This window comes from Aquarana catesbeiana, linkage group LG02 (genome assembly GCF_042186555.1).
Source record: "Aquarana catesbeiana isolate 2022-GZ linkage group LG02, ASM4218655v1, whole genome shotgun sequence".
Classification (NCBI taxonomy): domain Eukaryota; kingdom Metazoa; phylum Chordata; class Amphibia; order Anura; family Ranidae; genus Aquarana; species Aquarana catesbeiana.
Window position 1 is genome coordinate 602677756 of NC_133325.1, and position 21664 is coordinate 602699419.

Consider the following 21664-nt stretch of genomic DNA (forward strand, 5'->3'; position numbering starts at 1 on the left):
ACCCTTTGCAGCTATAACATCTTCAGCTCTTCTGGTAAGCCTGTTCACAAGGTTTAGGAGTGTGTCTATGGGAATGTTTGAACATTCTTCCAGAAGCTCATTTGTGAGGTCAGGTACTGATGTGGAGGAGAAGGTCTTGCTCGCAGTCTCCACTCCAATTCATCCCAAAGGTGTTCTATCGGGTTGAGGTCAGGACTCTGCTAGCCAGTCGAGTTCCTCCATCCCAAACTTGCTCATCCATGTCTTTATGGACCTTGCTTTGTGCACTGGTGAGCAGGAAGGGCCCATCCCAAACCGTTCCCACAAAGTTGGGAGCATGACAATTGTCCAAAATGTCTTGGCATGCTGACACCTTAAGAGTTCCCTTTACTGGAACTAAGTGGCAAGCCCAACCCCTGAAAAACAACCCCACACCATAATCCCCCCTCCACCAAATGTTTTGGCCCAATACATAAAGCAAGGTCCATAAAGACATGGATGAGCAAGTTTGGGGTGGAGGAGCTTGACTGGCCTGCACAGTCCTGACCTCAATGGGATAGAACACCTTTGGGATGAATTAGAGCAGAGACTGCGAGGCAGGCCTTCTCATCCACATTAGTGTCTCACAAATGTGCTTTTGGAAGAATGGTCAAACATTCCCATAGACACACTTCTAAATCTTGCAGACAGCCTTCCCAGAAGAGTTGAAGCTGTAATAGCTGCAAAGGGTGGGCCAACTCAATATTGAACTCCAAAGACGAAGACTGGGATGCCATTAAAGTTCATGTGCGTGTAATGGCAGGCCTCCCAATCCTTTAGGTAATATAGTGCATATGTGAAACAAAAAAATGTTGCTGCGCTAAAGCTAACTAATGAATAAACTAGTGTCCATAAAGTGTGAAGACCAGTTCTTCACACTTTATGGACACACACATTTTTTTGTTTCACGCTTATCACGATTGGTCCTGTTGTGTTGTTACCAGGAGCTTGCACTTTTATATTTAGTCTGTATACCTGCGCAATAATTCTTCTGTTTAACCACTTCCATACAGGGCATTTTCACCCCCTTCCTGCCCAAGCCAATTTTAAGCTTTCAGCGCTGTCACACTTTGAATAACAATTGCGCGGTCATACAACACTGTACCCAAAAGAAATTTTTATTTTTATTTCATCACTAATAGAGCTTTCTTTTGGTGGTATTTGATCACATCTGCGGTTTTTATTTCTTGCGCTATAAACAAAACAAGAGTGACAAGTTTGAAAAAAATACTATATTTTTTACTTTTTTCTATAATAAATATCCAATTTTTTTTTTTTTTAAACAAATTTTTTCCTCAGTTTAGGCCAATACATATTCTTCTACATATTTTTGGTAAAAAATATCACAATAAGCGTATATTTATTGGTTTGCGCAAAAGTTATAGCGTCTACAAAATAAGGGGATAGATTTATAGCATTTTTATTATTATTTTTTTTTTTACTAGTAATGGCGGCTATATGCGATTTTTATCGTGACTGCGATATTGCGGCGGACACGTCGGACAATTTTGACACATTTTTGGGACCATTCACATTTATACAGCGATCCGTGCTATAAAAATGCATTGATTACTGTATAAATGTGACTGGCAATGAAGGGGTTAACCAGGAGGGGGCGCTGTAGGGTTAAATGTGTTCCTAAGGAGTGATTCTAACTGTGGGGGGAGGGGATTCACAAGGGGAGGAGACCGATCAGTGTTCCTCTGTACAAGGAACACACCATCAGTCTCCTCCCATCTGACAGGACGTGGATCTGTGTGTACATACACAGATCCACGGTCCTGCTCGGTTACTGGGCAATCGCGGGTGCCCAGCGGACATCGTGGCCACCGGGCACGCGCATCGGGACCCGAGTGACGCGGCAGGCGCCCCCTAGGGATCCTGGAAGGCAGCGCTGTCATATGACGGCGGCCCAGGATAACAGCTACACTGTCCCGCCATCATATGACGGTGGGCGGGTAGCAAATGGTTAATTCTTTTGTTTAATATAGTGTATATTAAATTGCTTTCTCTTTGGAATTATACATATTGGGTGTTATTTACGAAAGGCAAATCCACTTTGCACTGCAAGTGCACTTGAAAGAGCGGTCGCTCTAAGGGGTAGATCTGAAATGAGTGGAAGCTCTGCTGATTTTATCATCCAATCATGTGCAAGCTAAAATGCTGTTTTTTATTTTCCTTGCATGTCCCCCTCGGATCTACAGTGACTTTACTTTCAAGTGCACTTGCAGTGCAAAGTGGATTTTCCTTTAGTAAACATCCCCCATTGTCTTCATGGTTTGCACCCAAACTGCTGTCTCCTTAACTTGTGCAAAAACCTATTTCTATAATATATTTGTGTACATACTGTATATTCTCTACTTATGCATTTCTTCAGCATATACATAGTAGATTTAAATTACCCTAATTTGTGACAGGTTTACCTGAACAAAGCACTATATACCCAGCAATGACTTGTAAAGCGCAGCAACCACCAGGGATTTCAGTGTTCTAATATCAGAAAAGATTCATTCTGAATGGTAACTATGGGATATAGCACTTCAGACACTGCTCTTTGTCTGCCTGCAGCTGACTGGATTTGGTTCATTTTCTGTGTTCAGTGTGACCAAAACCAGCTCTGAGTCAAAGAATGGTCATATGATGTTTATTCAGAGATTTTAAGGACCTAAAATTAACATAATAATAAAGAGAGGCAGAAACCAAAACAGCTAAAAAAAAAAAAAACCTCCATACTTCACAGATGGTTTTATATTAAAGCAATAAACACTTCAGCTCCTCTACTAGTCTGTCTATATTTTAGAATATCTGAACAGTTGATTCAATTGCTAGGGAGCCAAATTTGACTTTGCAATATTCAAGTAAGGCTGGATCTGAAATATCCAGCTATGCAGCATCTATTGTGCCAAAATAGTCTATCAAATGGGCAACTTCTACTCATCACTTAAACCAGCAACAGGAGTAGTGTTTTTTTTTTTTAATTATTTTATTACTCAAAGTTTTAAAGTTTTACTCTCTCCACAATTCAGCATGATTGTATGTGTTCTCCTCCACGGTTGGTCCCCCTCCAGCTTACTAGGCTGTCACAGAAAGACCTCTGGGGGTGTGCCGCCATGAAGCCTGGGCTCAAAGAATTTTACTACATAGATAGGCTCTCACTGGGAAGTATTAAGGTCTGCCTACCCCAATTGTAGTAGGTGAAGAAGGACAATGTTTGTCATGTAACCAGCCTGGAATATACAGTAGGTATGTATTCTAAAAAATGTATTTCAACAAAAAGTGTTGGTAGGGGAAAAGGGGAAGGAACACTGGAGGGATCTTCCGAGAGTGGAGTTGATTTTTCCAGGATGACGTATGTCAGCAAATTAAGTTAGGTTCCAATCCTGTCAGTTAAGATGAAAGATGAGGATACAGTTAATGTGTCCTGTAATTATGAAAACTGGATGTGATACAAGCCAAAAAGGATGTGAAATCTTTGCGGAATGTTGATAGCACCTTGCTGTGAAGAATTCAATCTGGTTTAAAGCCATGTTGAACACCTGTCCCTGATGAAGCTATCACTAAGGCCTGTTTCACATAGGCTTCAGCTTGTATAAGAGCAGTGTGCACAGCAATCTTTGGCAAAGCATTTGCAGAGCTTTCAGCAAGCTTTGTTGAAGTTTTTAAAGTACCGTTCAGCTCCACTTTGTAAATGTTGAACACAGACCCTAATGAGAGTGCCAACTGCCACTTTAAACAAGCTACAAGTAGGCTTCAACATTTCTTGAAGGTTGATGAAGCCTGTTAGCAATTTATTTAACCAGTTCCTGCCCAGCCTAAAGTCAAATAATGGCCAGGCAGGACCTTCATTGTTTCAGGTAGACATCATATGATGTCCCCCCATAACATGCTACATGGGCCACGCTGCAGGGTGATCTGTCACTGGCTGTGTCCACTGGACACAGCCAATATCAGATCACTTTTGGTACCATGTGATAGCTGTGACCAATCACAGTAGATCACGTAACAACTGTAAACAATGTACGGCTTCCTTTCATGCAGTTTAATGTGTACAATTCTATTGCTGACTATGATTGGTCAAAATGATCACATGGAACAGACAGGGCCAATCATAGCCCATCTGCACCATGTGATTAGCTGTAGCCAATCACAGCCAATCACAACAATACACACTGAATGAATCAATTTAATCCAGCGGTGTTCGGTGGCTTGGTTCTCAGTGCAGAGACGCCAGGGGACTGCTGCAGCATCAGTCTGATGCTCCATCCACCTAGCTAAGTATGATTATATAAAAAAAAAAAAACAAATTAAAACATACTTCTCTTTTAAGCTGTACTTCACTGGTGAAGAAAATTTTTCTAATTTTTCAAAAAATTGTGAGAAAAAAATTACAACTTAAAAAACTCACCATGCCTCTTACTAAATACTTTCCAAAAAGGGGTCATTTGTACTGTCCTGGCAATTTTGGGCCTCAAGAAATAATAATATATTCACATATATACCATAGTTTGTGGACTCTATAACTGTCCAACCAATAAACACTGATTTGGGTTATTTTCACCTAAGAAATGTAGCAGAATACAGTTTGGCTTAAATTTTTGAAGAAAGATTATTACTTTGCAGAATTTTTTAACAAAAAATGTTTGGGTCTTTTTTCGTTTATTGAACAAAAAAAAAAAAAAAATACAGTGGTGATTAAATACCACCAAAAGAAAGCTCTATTTTTGTGAAAGAATGATACAATTTTCATATGGGTACAGTGTTGCATGACTGAGTAATTGTCATTTAAAGTGTTAGAGCACTGAAAGCTAAAAATTGGCCTGGGCAGGAAGGGGCTTAAAGTGTCCAGTATTGAGGTGGTTAAAAGCTTTAAAAAGAAGCTTGCTGAAAGCTTTGCAAATGCTTCTCATATACAAGCTGAAACCCATGTGAAACAGGTCTTCGTATATTTTAAAGTTTGAAAGCCAGCAACTTCTGGGTATTCCTAGCTATATGAAAATAAACTTTTGAATTATTGGTGGTATACAGGATTTAGAAATATGCACATTAGCTAAATCAGAATATGATGTTGAAACATGAATAAAAAAAAGCAACTTTACCCTCTGCTTTGCCACATAGATTATCCGGAGGTAACACAGCATCATCAGGAATATCAGGCTGAACAATGGAATGTACCAACTGAAATGAGTGAAAAAAAGGTATTTACAGTATTTACCTTTTATAACTTTGATAATGATAAAAGCCTGAAGTACAATAAAATTTGTTATGATGTACCATTACAATCTGAAAATGCGTTTGTTTATTATACTTGCATAAATTCATATCCATGAACACTTGAAACACTTTAAGCATGGACGACCCTTCAGAATCTGATAACAATAGCAATACACTGAGTCTGATTTCCACCAATGATCAGTACAGTGCTTGCTTGTTTACAGACAGTATTCTCTGGGAAAACAATAGAACTAACAAAGCACTGGGTAATGAGAGAACCTTGATGCATTGTTAACAGTGGCATAGTTTAGTGCAAGGAGACTAGTTTCCCATCTCTCTGACAGAGCTCACCATAACCTGCCAGCTACTGCTTTCTTGGTGCACCCCAAGTCAAACTCCATTGTAGCCATTGTTTCTATACATATTGCACAGATCATGGTCAACCATCCTAAAACAGCTCTATGCAGTTTGGAATGAATAGCTCTATAATATTAAGCTGTATCAGTGCTGTAAACCAGTGTGTCTGGATGTGCAGTTAGCCACGGGACATAAAAAGAATGATTCCCATGGCTTTGTCCACTATCCTGAGATAAAACATAACTGCATTCATTGGTATTTTTTAAAACCTGCACAGAGTTCAGCTTGAAGTTACTTTCATTCTTTACAAGCTCTTCTATATTTTGGTTACTTAATAAATTACTTTTTTTTAGCGACTACAGGGAGCTTTCATGAGCTCAATGCAATTATTCTGTCTGTCTCTATCTCAGCTTTTGAGATTAGATATCAGCCACTTTGGGAGCTCACTATTTATTGATTCAGCTAACTCATGGATAGGGATGAGCCTGATGTTCGAGTCGAACATAAGTTCGACTCGAACATCGGGTGTTCGCCTGTTTGCCGAACAGCGAACATTATGTGGTGTTCGTGGCAAATTCAAAAGCCGTGGAACACTGTTAAAGTCTATGGGACACTAGAATGAAAAACCAAAAGTGCTTATATGTAAGTTATTGCCGTAAAAATTGTATGGAGACCTGGGTCCTGCCCCAGGGGACATGTATCAATGCAAAAAAAAGTTTTTAAACAGCCATTTTTTCAGGAGCAGTGATTTTAAAAATGTTTGGAGTTAAACAATAAAAATGAAATATTCCTTTAAATATCGTGCCTGGGGGGTGTCTATAGTATTCCTGTAAAGTAGAGCATCTTTCCCATGTTTAGAACAATACCACAGCAAAATTACATTTCTAAAGGAAAAAAATCTAATTTAAACTGCTTGCGGCTGTAATGAATTGTCGGATCCCGGCAATATAGATAAAAATCATTGAAAAAAACAGCATGGGGACCTGGGTCCTGCCCCAGGGAACATGTTCCAATGCAAAAAAAAGTTTTAGAAACGGCCATTTTTTTCAGGAGCAGTGATTTTAACCACTTAAGGACCAGGCCTATTTTTCAAACTTGTTGTTTACAAGTTGAAATCATTTTTTTTTTTTTGCTAGAAAATTACTTAGAACCCCCAAAAATTATATATTTATGTTTTCTAACACCCTAGAGAATACAATGGCGGTCATTGCAATACTTTTTGTCACACCATATTTGTGCAGTGGTCTTACAAGTGCATTTTTTTAATTAAATAATAAGACAACAGTAAAGTTAGCCCAATGTCAGATGAAGGCGGGGTCATCCATTTACGTCACTGTGTGGCCCCACCCTTAGCTATATAACAGCGGTTATCGCGAAGAGGCTTCAGTTGGCAGGAGCCTCCCATGGAGGCGGAGTTGTTGCGTTTTTTTTTTTCTCGGGTCATCGGACACTGTGATCGAAGGTGAATAGACATCGTGAGACAGTTTTATTTTTTAATTGTCTACTGTCATTTTTACCATTTTAACACTTTTTTGGTGAATGTGTAGGGGTACATCTGAGGGTCCCCTTGTTAAAGGGGGCTTCCAGATTCCTATAAGACCCCCGCCTGCCGACCCCCACAACCACAGGGCAAGGGTTGTGGGGATGAGGCCCTTGTCCCCATCAACATGGGAACAAGGTGCTTTGGGGGGACCCCAAAGCACCCTCCCCATGTTGAGGGTATGTGGCCTGGTACGGTTCAGGAGGGGGGGTGCTCTCTCATCCCCCTCCTTTTCCTGTGGCCTGCCAGGTTGCGTGCTCGGATAAGGGTCTGGTATGTATTTTGGGGGGGACCCCTTCACCATTATTTTTTAAATTTTGGCGCAGGGTTCCCCTTAAAATCCATACCAGACCTGAAGGGCCTGGTATGGATTTTGGGGGGACCCCTACACCATTTTTTTTTACATCTTGGTGGGGGGTTTCCCTTAATATTCATATCAGACCCAAAGGGCCTGGAAATGGACTGGGGGGGGGACCAATGCCGTTTTTTTCAATGGTTTTTATCTATATTGCCTGGATCTGACAATTCATTACAGCCGCAAGCTGTTAAATTACTTTTTTTCATTTAGAAATATTATTTTGCTGTGGTATTTTTCTAAACAGGGGAAAGATGTGCTATTTTACAGGCAAACTAAGGACACCCCCAGGCACAATATTTAACGGAATATTTCATTTTTATTGTTTCACTTTAAGCATTATTAAAATCACTGCTCCTGAAAAAATGTCTGTTTTTAAAACTTTTTTTGCATTGATACATGTCCCCTGGGGCAGGACCCAGGTCCCCATACACTTGCATATAAGCCTTTAAAATGAGTACTTTTGATTATTCATGTTTGTGTCCCATAGACTTTAACAGTGTTCGCTTGTTCATACAAATTTTTTGCCTGTTCGCATGTTCTGGTGCAAACCGAACCGGGGGGTGTTCGGCTCATCCCTACTCATGTACTTGCATTGTGAGAAGAAGCAGTAAAGCATGACTACTGTGTGGTGCTGCAAAGCAGAAAGCCAAGAATAGAAAAGATCTGTAAACGTAAAGCCAAGCCTGAGTATAAAACACTTCCCATACACTCCCTTTAAAGTGTAAATAAACCCCCCTATCGTTTTCAGCCAAGGAAGCTGCCATCTTTGCCTCTGTTTAATCTACAATTGCCATGATGCTGTTATCAGTTATGACACCAGATATTGGATGGTTCCACAGTTTGGTTGAGAGGACAACCAATGGGAGTGTTACATTTCCGGCACTTGCCGGAAATAAAACTGTTTTATGGATGGGTTTACTTCCGTTTTAACTCTGAACTGTATAGCTAGGTTTAGCTAGGTTTTATTCAATTCTTGAAAAACATTTGTCACAGAATCAAATAGGTATGCATGGCTCATTCTCACTGTCAGCACCATGGACAGTGCTTAAGATATTCATTGTATTGTCATAAAGCTGTAATTCATGCAGCTTTGATTTATTCATACTATGGCATGTCCTGTCAGGTCATACCCTATTGAGACAGATTTTCTTATCAGGTGCAAACTAAAAGAAATGCCCTGAGTGAGGAGATGGTAACTAAGCTTGCATAACTTTATCAAGGCATTACATTTGAGTGAGGCTTATCAGACATGAAGGCAAGATATATATTATGAAACATTTAGTGCTTAAACGGTTGTATTTTTCACGCATTAACTCATATGAGTAGTTCATCATGGCCCATCTCTCAAAGAGTATCTCAGCTTGCTACAAAGAAGAAACAGCTATAGGAGTTTATCACTATCTTCAGTTAAAAAAATCACTAATTTACAGGGTTTCATATTATCTGATAACGATAGCAGGGCTCTATTTATGAATACATAGTAAAGTCAGACATTTTGGTTTCACCATATTTTACACTTAAGTGTGTCCTACCCAGCCATCTGGGAAACAAGTAGGTTGAGGATCCCCTACGCTGTGACATGCTTAATGCAATGTACATTAAAGCATTTCACACTCTATAGGTGTAAATGGGTCCCAATATCTTATCTTAATGCCATATATCACTGAAATTCCAAGAGAATCATTAAACATAGATATCAAAGGTAAAAAAAATGAAATAGAGATGCAGGAAAATAAAATAATCTTTCTATTTCATGGAGTTATAAATAAGCCCTATACTGCAAAATATTAATCTGATTGGCTGTTCGGGGCACGCCACTTTTCCTTTATTCTACAGTATTAAATAAGATTTTGTTTAGACTGTGCTTTTGTTTGCAATACATTTTTTTTTCCAAGTGATAAATGTTTTATTCTAGTCAGACGGAGGATCTCCAGTGAGTCTGTGAGCAAAAGTATTACATATTCATTAATCACACGTAAGCTTGCAGTTAATATCCTAATTCTTGTTAATATGCTAAAGACACACCCCAAAACTCCCTCTGATTGCCAGGGCGTAATGCTCTTTTAATCACACTTACTCTCTTATGCACATAAATTTTCCTAAAAGACTTTAAAAGCGCTGCTTACAAATGTCACAGGCAGCTTTCTGTTTGGCTTTTACATGACAATACATCTACCGACGCTCTCAGTAGTTTTGGTAGTTATTATAGCAGAGAAAATTTGCTTGCAAAGTAAATAAGCTAGCCAAAACTAGTATACAGTGAGATGGAAAGTATTCAGACCCCCTTACATTTTTCACTCTTTGTATTATTGCAGCCATTTGCTAAAATCATTTAAGTTCATTTTTTTTTCCTCATTAATGTACACACAGCACCCCATATTGACAGAAAAACACAGAATTGTTGACATTTTTGCAGATTTATGACAAAAGAAAAACTGAAATATCACATGGTCCTAAGTATTCAGACCCTTTGCTGTGACACTCATATATTTAACTCAGGTGCTGTCCATTTCTTCTGATCATCCTTGAGATGGTTCTACACCTTCATTTGAGTCCAGCTGTGTTTGATTATACTTGATTAGGAAAGCCATACACCTGTCTATATAAGACCTTACAGCTCACAGTGCACGTCAAAGCAAATGAGAATCATGAGGTCAAAAGGAACTGCCCGAAGAGCTCAGAGACAGAATTGTGGCAACGCAAAGATCTGGCCATGGTTACAAAAAAAATTCTGCTGCACTTAAGGTTCCTAAGAGCACAGTGGCCTCCATAATCCTTAAATGGAAGACGTTTGGGACGACCAGACCCCTTCCTAGAGCTGGCTGTCCGGCCAAACTGAGCTATCGGGGGAGAAGAGCTTTGGCGAGAGAGGTAAAGAAGAACCCAAAGATCACTGTGGCTGAGCTCCAGAGATGCAGTCAGGAGATGTGAGAAAGTTGTAGAAAGTCAACCATCATTGCAGCCCTCCACCAGTCGGGGCATTATGGCAGACTGGCCCGACGGAAGCCTCTCCTCAGTGCAAGACACATGAAAGGCCGCATGTAGTTTGCTAAAAAACAACCAGGCACTGCTCATCACCTGCCCAATACAGTCCCAACAGTGAAGCATGGTGGTGGCAGCATCATGCTGTGGGGGTGTTTTTTCGGCTGCAGGGACAGGACGACTGGTTTCAATCGAGGGAAAGATGAATGCGGCCAAGTACAGGGATTTCCTGGACGAAAACCTTCTCCAGGGTGTTCAGGACCTCAGACTGGGCCGAAGGTCTACCTTCCAACAAGACAATGACTCTAAGCACACAGCTAAAATAATGTAGGAGTGGCTTCACAACAACTCTGTGACTGTTTTTGAATGGCCCAGCCAGAGCCCTGACTTAAACCCAATTGAGCAACTCTGGAGAGACCTAAAAATGGCTGTCCACCAATGTTTACCATCCAACCTGACAGAACTGGAGAGGATCTGCAAGGAGGAATGGCAGAGGATCCCCAAATCCAGGTGTGAAAAACTTGTTGCATCTTTCCCAAAAAGACTCATGGCTGTATTAGATCAAAAGGGTGCTTCTACTAAATACTGAGCAAAGGGTCTGAATACATGTGATATTTCAGTTTTTCTTTTTTAATAAAACTGCAAAAATGTCAACAATTCTGTGTTTTTCTGTCAATATGGGGTGCTGTGTGTACATTAATGAGGAAAAAAATGAACTTAAATGATTTTAGCAAATGGCTGCAATATAACAGAGTGAAAAATTTAAGGGGGTCTGAATACTTTCCGTTCCCACTGTACATCATTTTTATGTAGCCCCATGATTGCTATCAATTCTATTTAAAGAATTTTGGTGTACTGCAAATGTAGAATATTGTTATAAAACAAGCAGATTTTGAAATCACCAAATATAACCATACATAAAAGTCAATGAAAAAGAACTTCACTCAATTTTTTTTTTTTTTAAATAACAAACATGTTATACTTACCTGCTCTGTGAAATGGTTTGGCACAGAGCAGCCCCGTTCCTCCTCTTCCCGGGTGCTCCAGGCTCCTCCCTCCCGCCAAGTGCCCCCATAGCAAGCAGCTTGCTATGGGGGCGCTTGTGCTTGTGGTGAAAAGAAGAGATCACATTGTGTAGGAAGGAAGGTTTTGGTCTACAAATTTTTGCAATACAAGAAAGGGCTCTTTACAGGAAAGAGCTGTCAATTCAGAAACAAGCCTAACAATCGTACAAGTCAGATCTCTAAAAGGAATATCTCTAACTGGTTCAAAGGGAGTTGTCTAAAGTACAGAGAGCATCTGGTAGAGATCCCAAGGTGACAGAGGAGGTCGAATTGGCAGATTTATTTGAGCAACTCTTTGAAGAAAAGTCTTGTTAAGGGATTGTAAGACAAGGTTTTTATAAAAAAGATGGGTAAAGCAGAAACATGTCCCTTGAGGATACTTAGACCAGACTGAAGAAAGGTCAAAATGGGACTGACAGGGAAAGTAAAAACCAGGAACTGCTGTAGACATATAGGGAAACCAAGTCTTATATTAGCCACAATGTTGTGCCTACTAAGGGTCCAGGCAACACCTATCATGGTAGGTATATCCCCCAAGGGGACTTCAGGGTTCTGGGAACCATAGAAATTGACCATGGCCCTAGACATGTATAGCACTTTGCGGCTTCACATACAGGAAACATGCAGGATGTAAATGCTAAAAGTCACAGGAAGATGTGCTTGCAAAAAACAGAGGAATACGGTAAGTCAAGTAGAATATGCCAATTAAAATTAGATTTTTGCCCAACGTTGGCCTTTAAAAAAATGTCAGCAGAATTCTCTCTCATGTTACCACTAATTAACTACTGGTTAATCTGGTGTAGTCCGAATTAACTTCTTTTTCCCCTTTGTCTCCTTAGCCATTTTTTCATTTTATATTTTATTTTTTGCATTTGGACTACAAAGCAGAAAAAGACAGCCTTGTTTGTCCCTCTCAGGTTAGCGTTACTCCGACATGGGGAAAGAGAGTTCACTGAGCATGCACAGCTTTGGGACCAGGGAGAGCCTACGATGCTAAGAACGAGCAACCCAGCAACAAGGCAGGATGTGAAATGATTACTATATGGGAGTTTTTCAGCCAGCCTCCAGGAATGCCATCCATGGCCTTCAGGATTGGCACTTACATGAATCACTAATTTGCAAAGCTGCTCCCTTTTTTAAACTAGTGTGGCCCCTTGTTTCAATAGCCACTTTTTTGCAAGTGGTGAACTTAGCCTTTAAACAACAAGACTGAGTGAACAGACTTACTAATCCTTGACAGGTAAAAAACTTAAAGTAAAACTAAAGGCAAAACTTATTTCATTTTGGATAGAGTAAGGGAGGGTTATATGCCCTGTAAGGTTTATTTTTACCCTCTCTGTTCTATTGGGCATATTTCATTTCACTTCCTGTCCCATAGCCAAAACAGAAAGTGAGAGTAAATCCCTCTTAAGAAATGGAATCCCTTGTTGTCACCAGGGTCACCAGTACTAGCGTTCTCATTGGAAAATATCCCTACTATTTCTGTTGTGGAGGCAACCCAAAATTTGGGCTTTTCTTTTACTTTCACATTGATTGATAATGGTAAATGGTAAACAGGACTAATAGATAGTGTGAATCTCCCTAACAGGATGTGTACAATTTTGCGAGCATCCGACCAGCACAAGTGTGAACCTAGGCTAAGCCATGTAAGTAGAGAAGCTGCACACAAGTAGCTTTACATGTTTGCCATTTCCATGTCCATGATGTAGCCACAAGCTGAACAGTTTACGCTGTACTATATTTCAATCTCACCCTGACTTTGCCTTCCTGATACTTCATGTTGCATGCAGTACCTACATAAATCTACATGAAGAAAGAGTTTCAACTCTATAAAAGCCTATAGCTGCAATATTTACAAATCATAGTAGACTATCAAGCTACAAACTGGAGAATCAGATTATAAAATGTTTGCTCATCTCTAATCCTATGGCTGATCTCAGGGTTACCAGCACTGAGCATTTGCTTCTAGCGAAGGATGTGAAGCAAAAACAGCTAGGTACCGTACATCTGTTTACTTTTTTGAAATTTTGAAACAAAGGATAACAAGTAATCAAACGTTTTCTAGCAATATTATACAATGGAACGCAAACTACATACTACATATACAACGCCAGTACTAAGATGAATTAAAATGCTTTAACTGAAGTTATTTAATGGCAAAGAAAAAAATCTTTGAAACAGTGACAAACAGGCTTATTTCATAAACTAGTGCAAGGAAATGTGATGTACAGTAGTCCATGGCAACCAGTTAGAACAATGAAACATGATTTGTGATTGCTTGTTCAGTCTGATTGTAGTTCCCATGTTTCTCTTTGCCTTATTTAATGAGAGCTTTGGTAAAAGCAAACACTTTTTTACAGTATGTGGGTGACAAGGTCGAAAGTTTTAATTCTGTAAAACAAACAGATTTTGTTGTATATGCCAGCAAAGTGTAACTATACTGCTCTCACCAGGTTATGCATAATACAAGAAGCAATCATTTAACAACAGCTGAGCCAAGCCTCATACTATTTATTATGGGTTGAGGTGGAGATCTCTTTGCTACATATGTGACCGACTGCTTTTCACTGGGTAATTATGAAAAGACACTCAAGAGAAAATGGAAAGATATTCATAAGCTTTTCCTGATGATGCATGCACACACAAGATTATTTTCAGATGTTTGTTCTTTCTACAAAGGTGACATTGATTAATGTTTAATGATTGTCATTGGTCAAACAGCACAAGTTACCTACAGTATATGCCTTTGTAAATGTTTTTACTGCTTTAGTACAGATTCGGAATTGTAATCTACACACATGCATATTTTTACTGTACTTTCTAAGCAAAGACCATGGAGAATAAAATGGTGGTAGTTGCAATTTTTTGCCACATTATCAATTTTTTGTCACATTATGTTTGTGCAGGTATTTATCATATTTTCAGGAAAAAAATGGACACAAATGAATTTTAGTGCAAACAAACACAATATTAGAATTATTAAAAAAAATATATATATATATATATATATATATATATATATATATATATATATATATATATATATATATATATATATATATATATATATACAAAATATGGTGTTGCATCATCGAGTAAACAGACACTGTAATGTCAAGCCTTAAAAATGTGCACGCTGGTGAAATCTCAAAAAACTATGATACCCAATATTGTCCATAAGCTACACTTTAAAAGCCTTTACAGGTTATCAGTTTAGAGTTAAAGCAGGAGTCCGGCGACCAATCTTTTTTTTTTTTTTTAGGTCATTGAGACACTTTGCTAATCCCAAAATAATACTCACAGTTTGGGTGTACTATTTCCGCCTCTGTCTGTTTTCGTACTGAAGAATAACTTAAAAAATGTGATACTGGCTGTTTCCATCTTGCTTGTGGGCATGTGAAGCCCACAAGCATTGATTTCCGGGATGCGGTGAATGCTGTTCATTCACAGCTTGTTCACGCGCATGATCATTGTTTCCGCACTGAATCTTGGGAAGCCTGACACTAAGCTCCCAGGAGACAGTGCGGTGCCGGGGAAAGGCAATAAACACGCCTACTCCCATGGGAGGAGAGACAGGAAGTGCCACAAAAAAGTACAATATAAAGGTAATTACAGCGATAAAAAATGTTTTCGTGCTGCATTTGAACATCTATGCAATTAACTGAAGGGGGTAAGATTAAGTTAAAAATTTGAGTGGAACCCTGCTTTAACTGTAAATTATGGCCCTAGATTTTTTGCTCTCACTCCACGTTCACAGTGACACTTAATGTGTGTGACGCAATTTATGTTTACATAAATTTGCTTGCCCTTTGCTGTACAATTGAATTGAGGTGTGTGTGGGGTGACATGGCTGCTTTAATGTATTTATATTACTTTTATTTATTTTATAATAAAATAGTATGAGCAGGAGATATCTTTATGGAGACACTGGGGTCTATGTCTCCCCTGGCCCTCACTTCATAGCTGAGAAATGACAGTTGTGAATCCAGAAGTGACGTAACACATGTCACTCCCCGTTTCATTAGTCACAGGAAGGAAATAAGAACATCCATTAACTTCCTGCTCTTACTGTAGGAGCCACTTCCCACAGTCCCAGGCTCCTCTTAGGAACAGGAGAGCACAGGAACCACTGCAGGCACTGCTGGTGGTGGTGGGGGGGGGGGCTAAGAGCACACCTTTAGAGTCCTGTAAAAGTTATCATTTTTATCTGCAAGCCCTTCCCCAGCTGTTAAAGTCAATACCAGGCTCATGGCTGTAGCAGCACCCATAAGGTTGCTTTAACCCTTTGTATTCCATGCAGTTTTTAGACTTTTAGGGGTAAAATATAAGAGATGAGGTTGCGCTGAGTATATAAATACCTAACATTTCAAGCCTTAAAAAATTGCTTGCGCCAGTGAAATGGCACACGCAAGAAAACTTTGGTATCCTAAATTTTCCATAGGTGATGCTTTAAAAGCCCATACAGGTCATCAGTTTGATGTTAACCAAGAAGCATGGTCCTATAACTATATATTACTTTATTTATTTTTACAATTTTTCACTAAATGCTATTTTTTTATCACAGAGGAGCCTGAAAAACATAGTGGTGGGCCCGCAAAGGGTGGGGAAATCAAACATATCGAGGGTGCGTGGAAGTGATTGGATGAGGTGTGGAAGCTTTTGTCAGATTTGAACATACTCCCAGCTGCTGCCGATGTACATCCGTGGCAGAGAAAGGGTTAAACCTCATATCTAGGGTCTGGTCTTCTCTTTACCATTGATATCATTATGCCAAGGTCAAAAAATTTCTTTAAGGCCCTCAGAAAGTGAGTTATGGCTGGCTATGGGTCTGTTTAAAAACATGTCCAAATGATCTAAAAATCAATCACTTCACTGTAGGGAAAATAATCTACAAGTGGTGTAGAGTTTAAACAATTGCTAATTTGTCCAGGATTGGTCAGCCCAGCAAATTCAGCTATAGTTGTTCATTTAATGCTAAAAGAAATCTGCAAGAACTCCCAAATTGCATTGTAACTGTAGATATTTTTGCGCAAACTGAAGACAGCATTTGGAGAAAAGAACCCGATACCAACAGTGAAACATGGGGGTGAAAATGGAATGGTTTTGGGTTGCTTTGCTGCTACAGAGCCTGGGCAGCTTGCAGTCAACTATGAAGTCTGATTCATATTTGCTTGATGAGAATGTGAGGCCATCTCTCTGAAAGTTAAAAATAAGGCTATGTACACACAATAGGATTTTCCGACAACAAAACCGTGGATTTTTTTCCGAAGGATGTTGGCTCAAACTTGTCTTGCATACATACGGTCACACAAATGTTGTTGGAAATTCCGAACGTCAAGAAAGCGGTGACATACAACACGTATGATGAGCCGAGAAAAATGAAGTTCAATAACCAGTGCAGCTCTTCTGCTTGATTCTGAGCATGTGTAGACTTTTGTGTGTCAGAATTGTGTACAAATGCTCGGAATTTCCGACAACAAATCTTGTCGTCAGAAAATTTGAGAACCTGCTCTCAAACATTTGTTGGCGGAAATTCCAACAACAAATGTTCTATGGAGCCTACACACGGTCGGACTTTCTGACAACAAGCTCACATCCAACATTTGTTGTTGGAAAATCCTACCGTGTGTATGGCCCATGAGGGTGAAGTAGATCTTTCAAGATGATAATTTTAGGAACACTAGCAAAGCCACCAAAGGAATGGATTGTCAAAATACTGGCTTGAATTCCATTAAAATGTTGAAGCTGGATTTGAAATGGGCAGTTCATGCAATGAAACAAGAAAAGCAGCTCCAGGTGAGTGAGTCTCTGGTTAATCCTTACACACACTAGTCAGGTGCTAGCCCAGCTCGCATGCTGTGTAACATAAGGAAATGATTCCGGACAGCAGCACTTCCAAAAATCCTTTTATTGAAGCTTCATATGATAAGTGGTTGACAGATCGAGCAGGGGACAAAGAGGTAGACACGTTTCGCGCAAATGTTAGCGAAACGCAGGGTGGCTAAGCATGCATCAACTGCAGTCCATGCAGTTGATGTATGTTTAGCCACCCTGCCTTAAAGTGATTGTAAAGCTTTTGTTTTTTTAAAAAAAAATAACAAACATGTCATACTTATTGTACCTGCTCTGTGCAATCGTTTTGCACAGAGCAGCCTCAAACCTCCTTTTCTGGGGACCTCCGCCGGCACTCCTGGCTCTTGCCCCTTGCTGAATGCCCCAATAGAAAGCTAATTTTTATGGGGGCACTCATGCGGGCTCGCTCCCAAGCCACCCTGTCTGCATCTATTGATGCCCCGACCCCTGCTCCCTCACCACAGATTTTGCTTGACAGTGGCTTCCTCTATTTTCAATCTGCCCTGTGAGGTGGGAGAGAGCTGTTGCTCTCATGCACAGCACTGGATCGAGATTGGCCTCAGGTAAGTATAGGGAGGGGCTGGGGGAATTCTGTGACACAAGGTTTTTTAGCCTAATGCAGAGAATGCATTTAGATAAAAAAAAAACCTTTAGGCTCTAGAACAACTTTAAGCAGGAGTGTCTACATTTAGTCCTGCATGGCTGAAGTCAGCCAGTGCTAATTTGTAGTATGTGGTTTACTCTGCTTCTCCCAAGTTCAGCCTGGCTGTCAGTTCTCCCTTCATCAATAGGTGGCACTGTTGCCTCTAGTATTAATGAGAGATCTTACAGTAGATATGAATATTCATATCTTTTCCCAGCCCATCACTAGTTTCCTTTGTCAATGGTGCATAATGGGAAAGGGTGTAAATATTTGGGGCTAGTTGATGCAAGCTCTCTTACTTCCTGGCTCTGGCCTGGGGAGGGTGCACATGACGGAGCTGCTGATTTAGGCCTGCCTAGCCTGAAAGGGGTCTGGTAAGTGATGATACCTGAAGCTGAGGCCTGGTGCTGCTGATCCTCATTGGAGGCAGGATAATGTCCCATGGAGGATAGTTGACTCTCCTGCAGAAGATGGAAGCTGTTGTTATGGGTGATGATTGCTAAGGAATTCTATCACAGGAGCATCTGTCCTGACTTAAAGGTTTTTTTATGTGTTATGTGTGATATCCCGTACCGAAATTCTGCTTTAGTCCTGAGCATCGGCAACCCTAACCCTCTCTCCCATATAACTGTAATACATTTTTTTATCTGAAAGTAACTGGTGCCCATCTGTCCACATGTCCCACCACACCCAGGAGTCTTACCCCTGAGGTGAAATGTCAGCCCACCTTGTCCCTGGGGGTAACGCCAATGCCTCTGGCGGTCAGGGGGGTTTTACACATGGTTTAAAATGTTTAAGTATTAAAAGGGACTCTTTGGAAATATTTATATTTTCTCACTAACGAGAGAACTTCGCAAGTGTTTTTGGTTACAGAAATATACACATTTAACCCAAGAACTATGGAGTAAGCAGATAAAACAATTCAGCCAATTGGTCACATACACGCACTTTTTGCATCTCTTAGGAATTCCAGTGGTAAAGTCTCCTTTCCCCAGTTTACTACACTGCTCTCCCACCTTGGAGACTCACTACTATAGAGTCTCATTTCTTCTGAAGTAATCTTCATAATTTAAAATAAGTTTAAAATTAGCAAATTAGCAAGGAGAAAGCAAGCACCTTTTAATAGCTGCTTAGCTGAAAAGTATCTAGATGTCACACGTGGTGGTCCTGGGAGATAAACGCTGCTAGTGATTGAACTTGCCTGCTTCTATTTAAACTGAAATATGAATTTTGATTCAACTGACTGTTGAAATAAAGCAAAAAAAAAAAACTGCCATTATAAAAATTGTAAACCCTTACATACAGTATATCCAGTGAAGTGACTGGTCTCATGCGATACACAGAGATGAAACACATCCTCCTACATAAGTAATATCTGTTTATCTGCATTCTGCAGTCTTGTCTTTTGCCATTAAAAGTCCAGAATTTATAAAACGTGTCTGTCAGAGTAAAGAGGGCAGATAGCTGAAGTTACACTCTGCAGAGCTCAGTGAGGAGAGCTCTGGAAGATGATTGGAGGGAAGGGTCACACCCCCCACCACACAGCTCACAGGAACAGAGCTGAGGCTGTCAATCAGCTGGAGATTTCTCCCCTGTCACTTTTTTCTCTTGGTTTAAGGAAAACATGTCAGAATTGACTCATGCAAATAGCAGAGGAACAAAGCAGCAGACAGAAATTACACTTTGTCCTCTTAACTGAGACAAGTACACACTATAGAGGGATATGCTTTGTTCATATTTCATGTCTGAGGTTTATAAAAACTCTTTAACAAACTACAGTTTCAAATACTCTTCAGGCGGTGTACACAGTATATAATACAGTGTAGTGCGGTGTTAAAAAAAAATACCCATCATGTCCGGAAGGCCTCCAAGGAGAGGCAGATGCTCACAGGCCACTAAAAGAGGGCAAGAAGCCTCTGAAATAATATTTAACAGCAGTGACCGTTCCCACACCCAACAAGAGTAACTGTGAGGGGTTACCATGTTCTGGCACCACCAACACCTAAAGCCCAATGTTTCTGCCCCTGTTTAACAGGGGCATGTAATTACAATTTTTGAAATAATATTTAACAGCAAGGACTGTTCCTGCACCCAACAAAAGTAACTGTGAGGGGTTACAGTGTTCTGGCACCACCAACACCTAAGTCCCAATTTTTTAGCAGAGTATATAGTGCAGTCCGTTTAGTATACATGCTGCAGTTCAGAGTATATAGTGCAGTCCATACAGTATATATACTGCAGTTCAGAGTATATACTGCACTCAATGTAGTATATATAATACAGTGCAGGGTATATAGTGCAGTGTACAATATATAATATAGTGTATTAAAGTGGTTGAGGGGAGCACTATGACAGAATTCAGAAAAAAAAAAAAACGCCATGGGTTCCCCCCCATCCATTTAAAAAAAAAAGTTCACCTTAATATCCATAACAGACCCGAAGGGCCTAGTATGGACTGGGGGGGGGGGGGACCCACGCTGTTTTTTTAGATAATTTTTTATGTATGTAGCCGGGATCTGGCAATACATTACAGCCGTGAGCAATTTTACATTTGACATCTTTTCCTTTAGAAATGTAATCTTGCTGCGGTACCTTTCTAAACATGGAAAAAATATGTTACTTTACAGGCAGACTAAGGAGGCCCCCGAGGCACGATATTTAAAGGAATATTTCATTATTATTGTTTCACTTTAAGCATTTTAAAATCACTGCTCCTGAAAAAATAGCCGTTGTAAAAACTTTTTTTTTGCATTGATACATGTCCCCTGGGGCAGGACCCGGGTCCCCAAACACTTTTTATGGCAATAACTTGCATATAAGCCTCTAAAATTACCACTTCTGATTTTTCACGTTCGTGTCCCGTAAACTTTAACGGTGTTCGCACAAATTTTTTGTCTGTTCGCAAATTCTGATGCGAACCGAACTGGGGGGTGTTCAGCTCATCCCTATCTATGACCCGCTTTATGAATTCTAAGAAATATATCCATATATTACAACATAAAGACAGGTACATAAAAAAATTACATCGGAAAGTTACAAGAAGTAGGGATTTTATAGGTGCCAAATCACAACTCCTTAAAAGGCCCCATGAGTTAATACCTGTGAGGGGTGGACATACCACAATATAAATTCCTTTTCAAACTCCAGCTATAACTGGGAAGGGAGCATAGTCGATTACCACAATACCTTAGAAATTAAGGGCATTTCACGGACCCCACAGCCTCAGGATTGCACTTCAGACCTATTGTGAGGATGAGAGACCACCCCTTTAAAGTTGTCTTCACCACCCCGGTTAAAAAGAGGGGGGGAGAAACAGATCCCCACTTGAGTGTAAGGCTCCAAAAAATGCAAACATAGTGGACTGTTATAATACTTTCATTGTGTAAAAAAGCCTCCCATCCACCACAAGCCAATATAACCCCTTTCCTCAGATATATAGTGACCAAGATGCAAACCGTCCACATTACCAAAGATCCATAAGAGCATGACCCACCCCCAGGATGGCCCATAGTGTTAGGGAGAGGCTGTTTGACTGAACCAGCAAGTCAGCTGGTAGACAATTATTTTCACCCCCATGTGAGGGCATTGACCTCATATATCCAAGACATGATGGATTTACTCAGAGCCTTGAATGGGAT

General features: G+C 40.1%; 1 protein-coding gene across 3 annotated transcripts in view; it reads right to left on the reverse strand.

Annotated features, from left to right (window-relative positions):
• Nucleotides 1–21664, reverse strand: part of LOC141128805 (cyclic AMP receptor-like protein A) — a 1026785-nt gene that overhangs the window by 201083 nt on the left and 804038 nt on the right. For all 3 annotated transcript variants that reach the window (XM_073616335.1, XM_073616337.1, XM_073616336.1), the window contains one exon: nucleotides 5115–5193. In XM_073616335.1, coding sequence (XP_073472436.1) covers nucleotides 5115–5193 — 79 coding nt within the window. The remainder of the gene's footprint in view (nucleotides 1–5114; nucleotides 5194–21664) is intronic.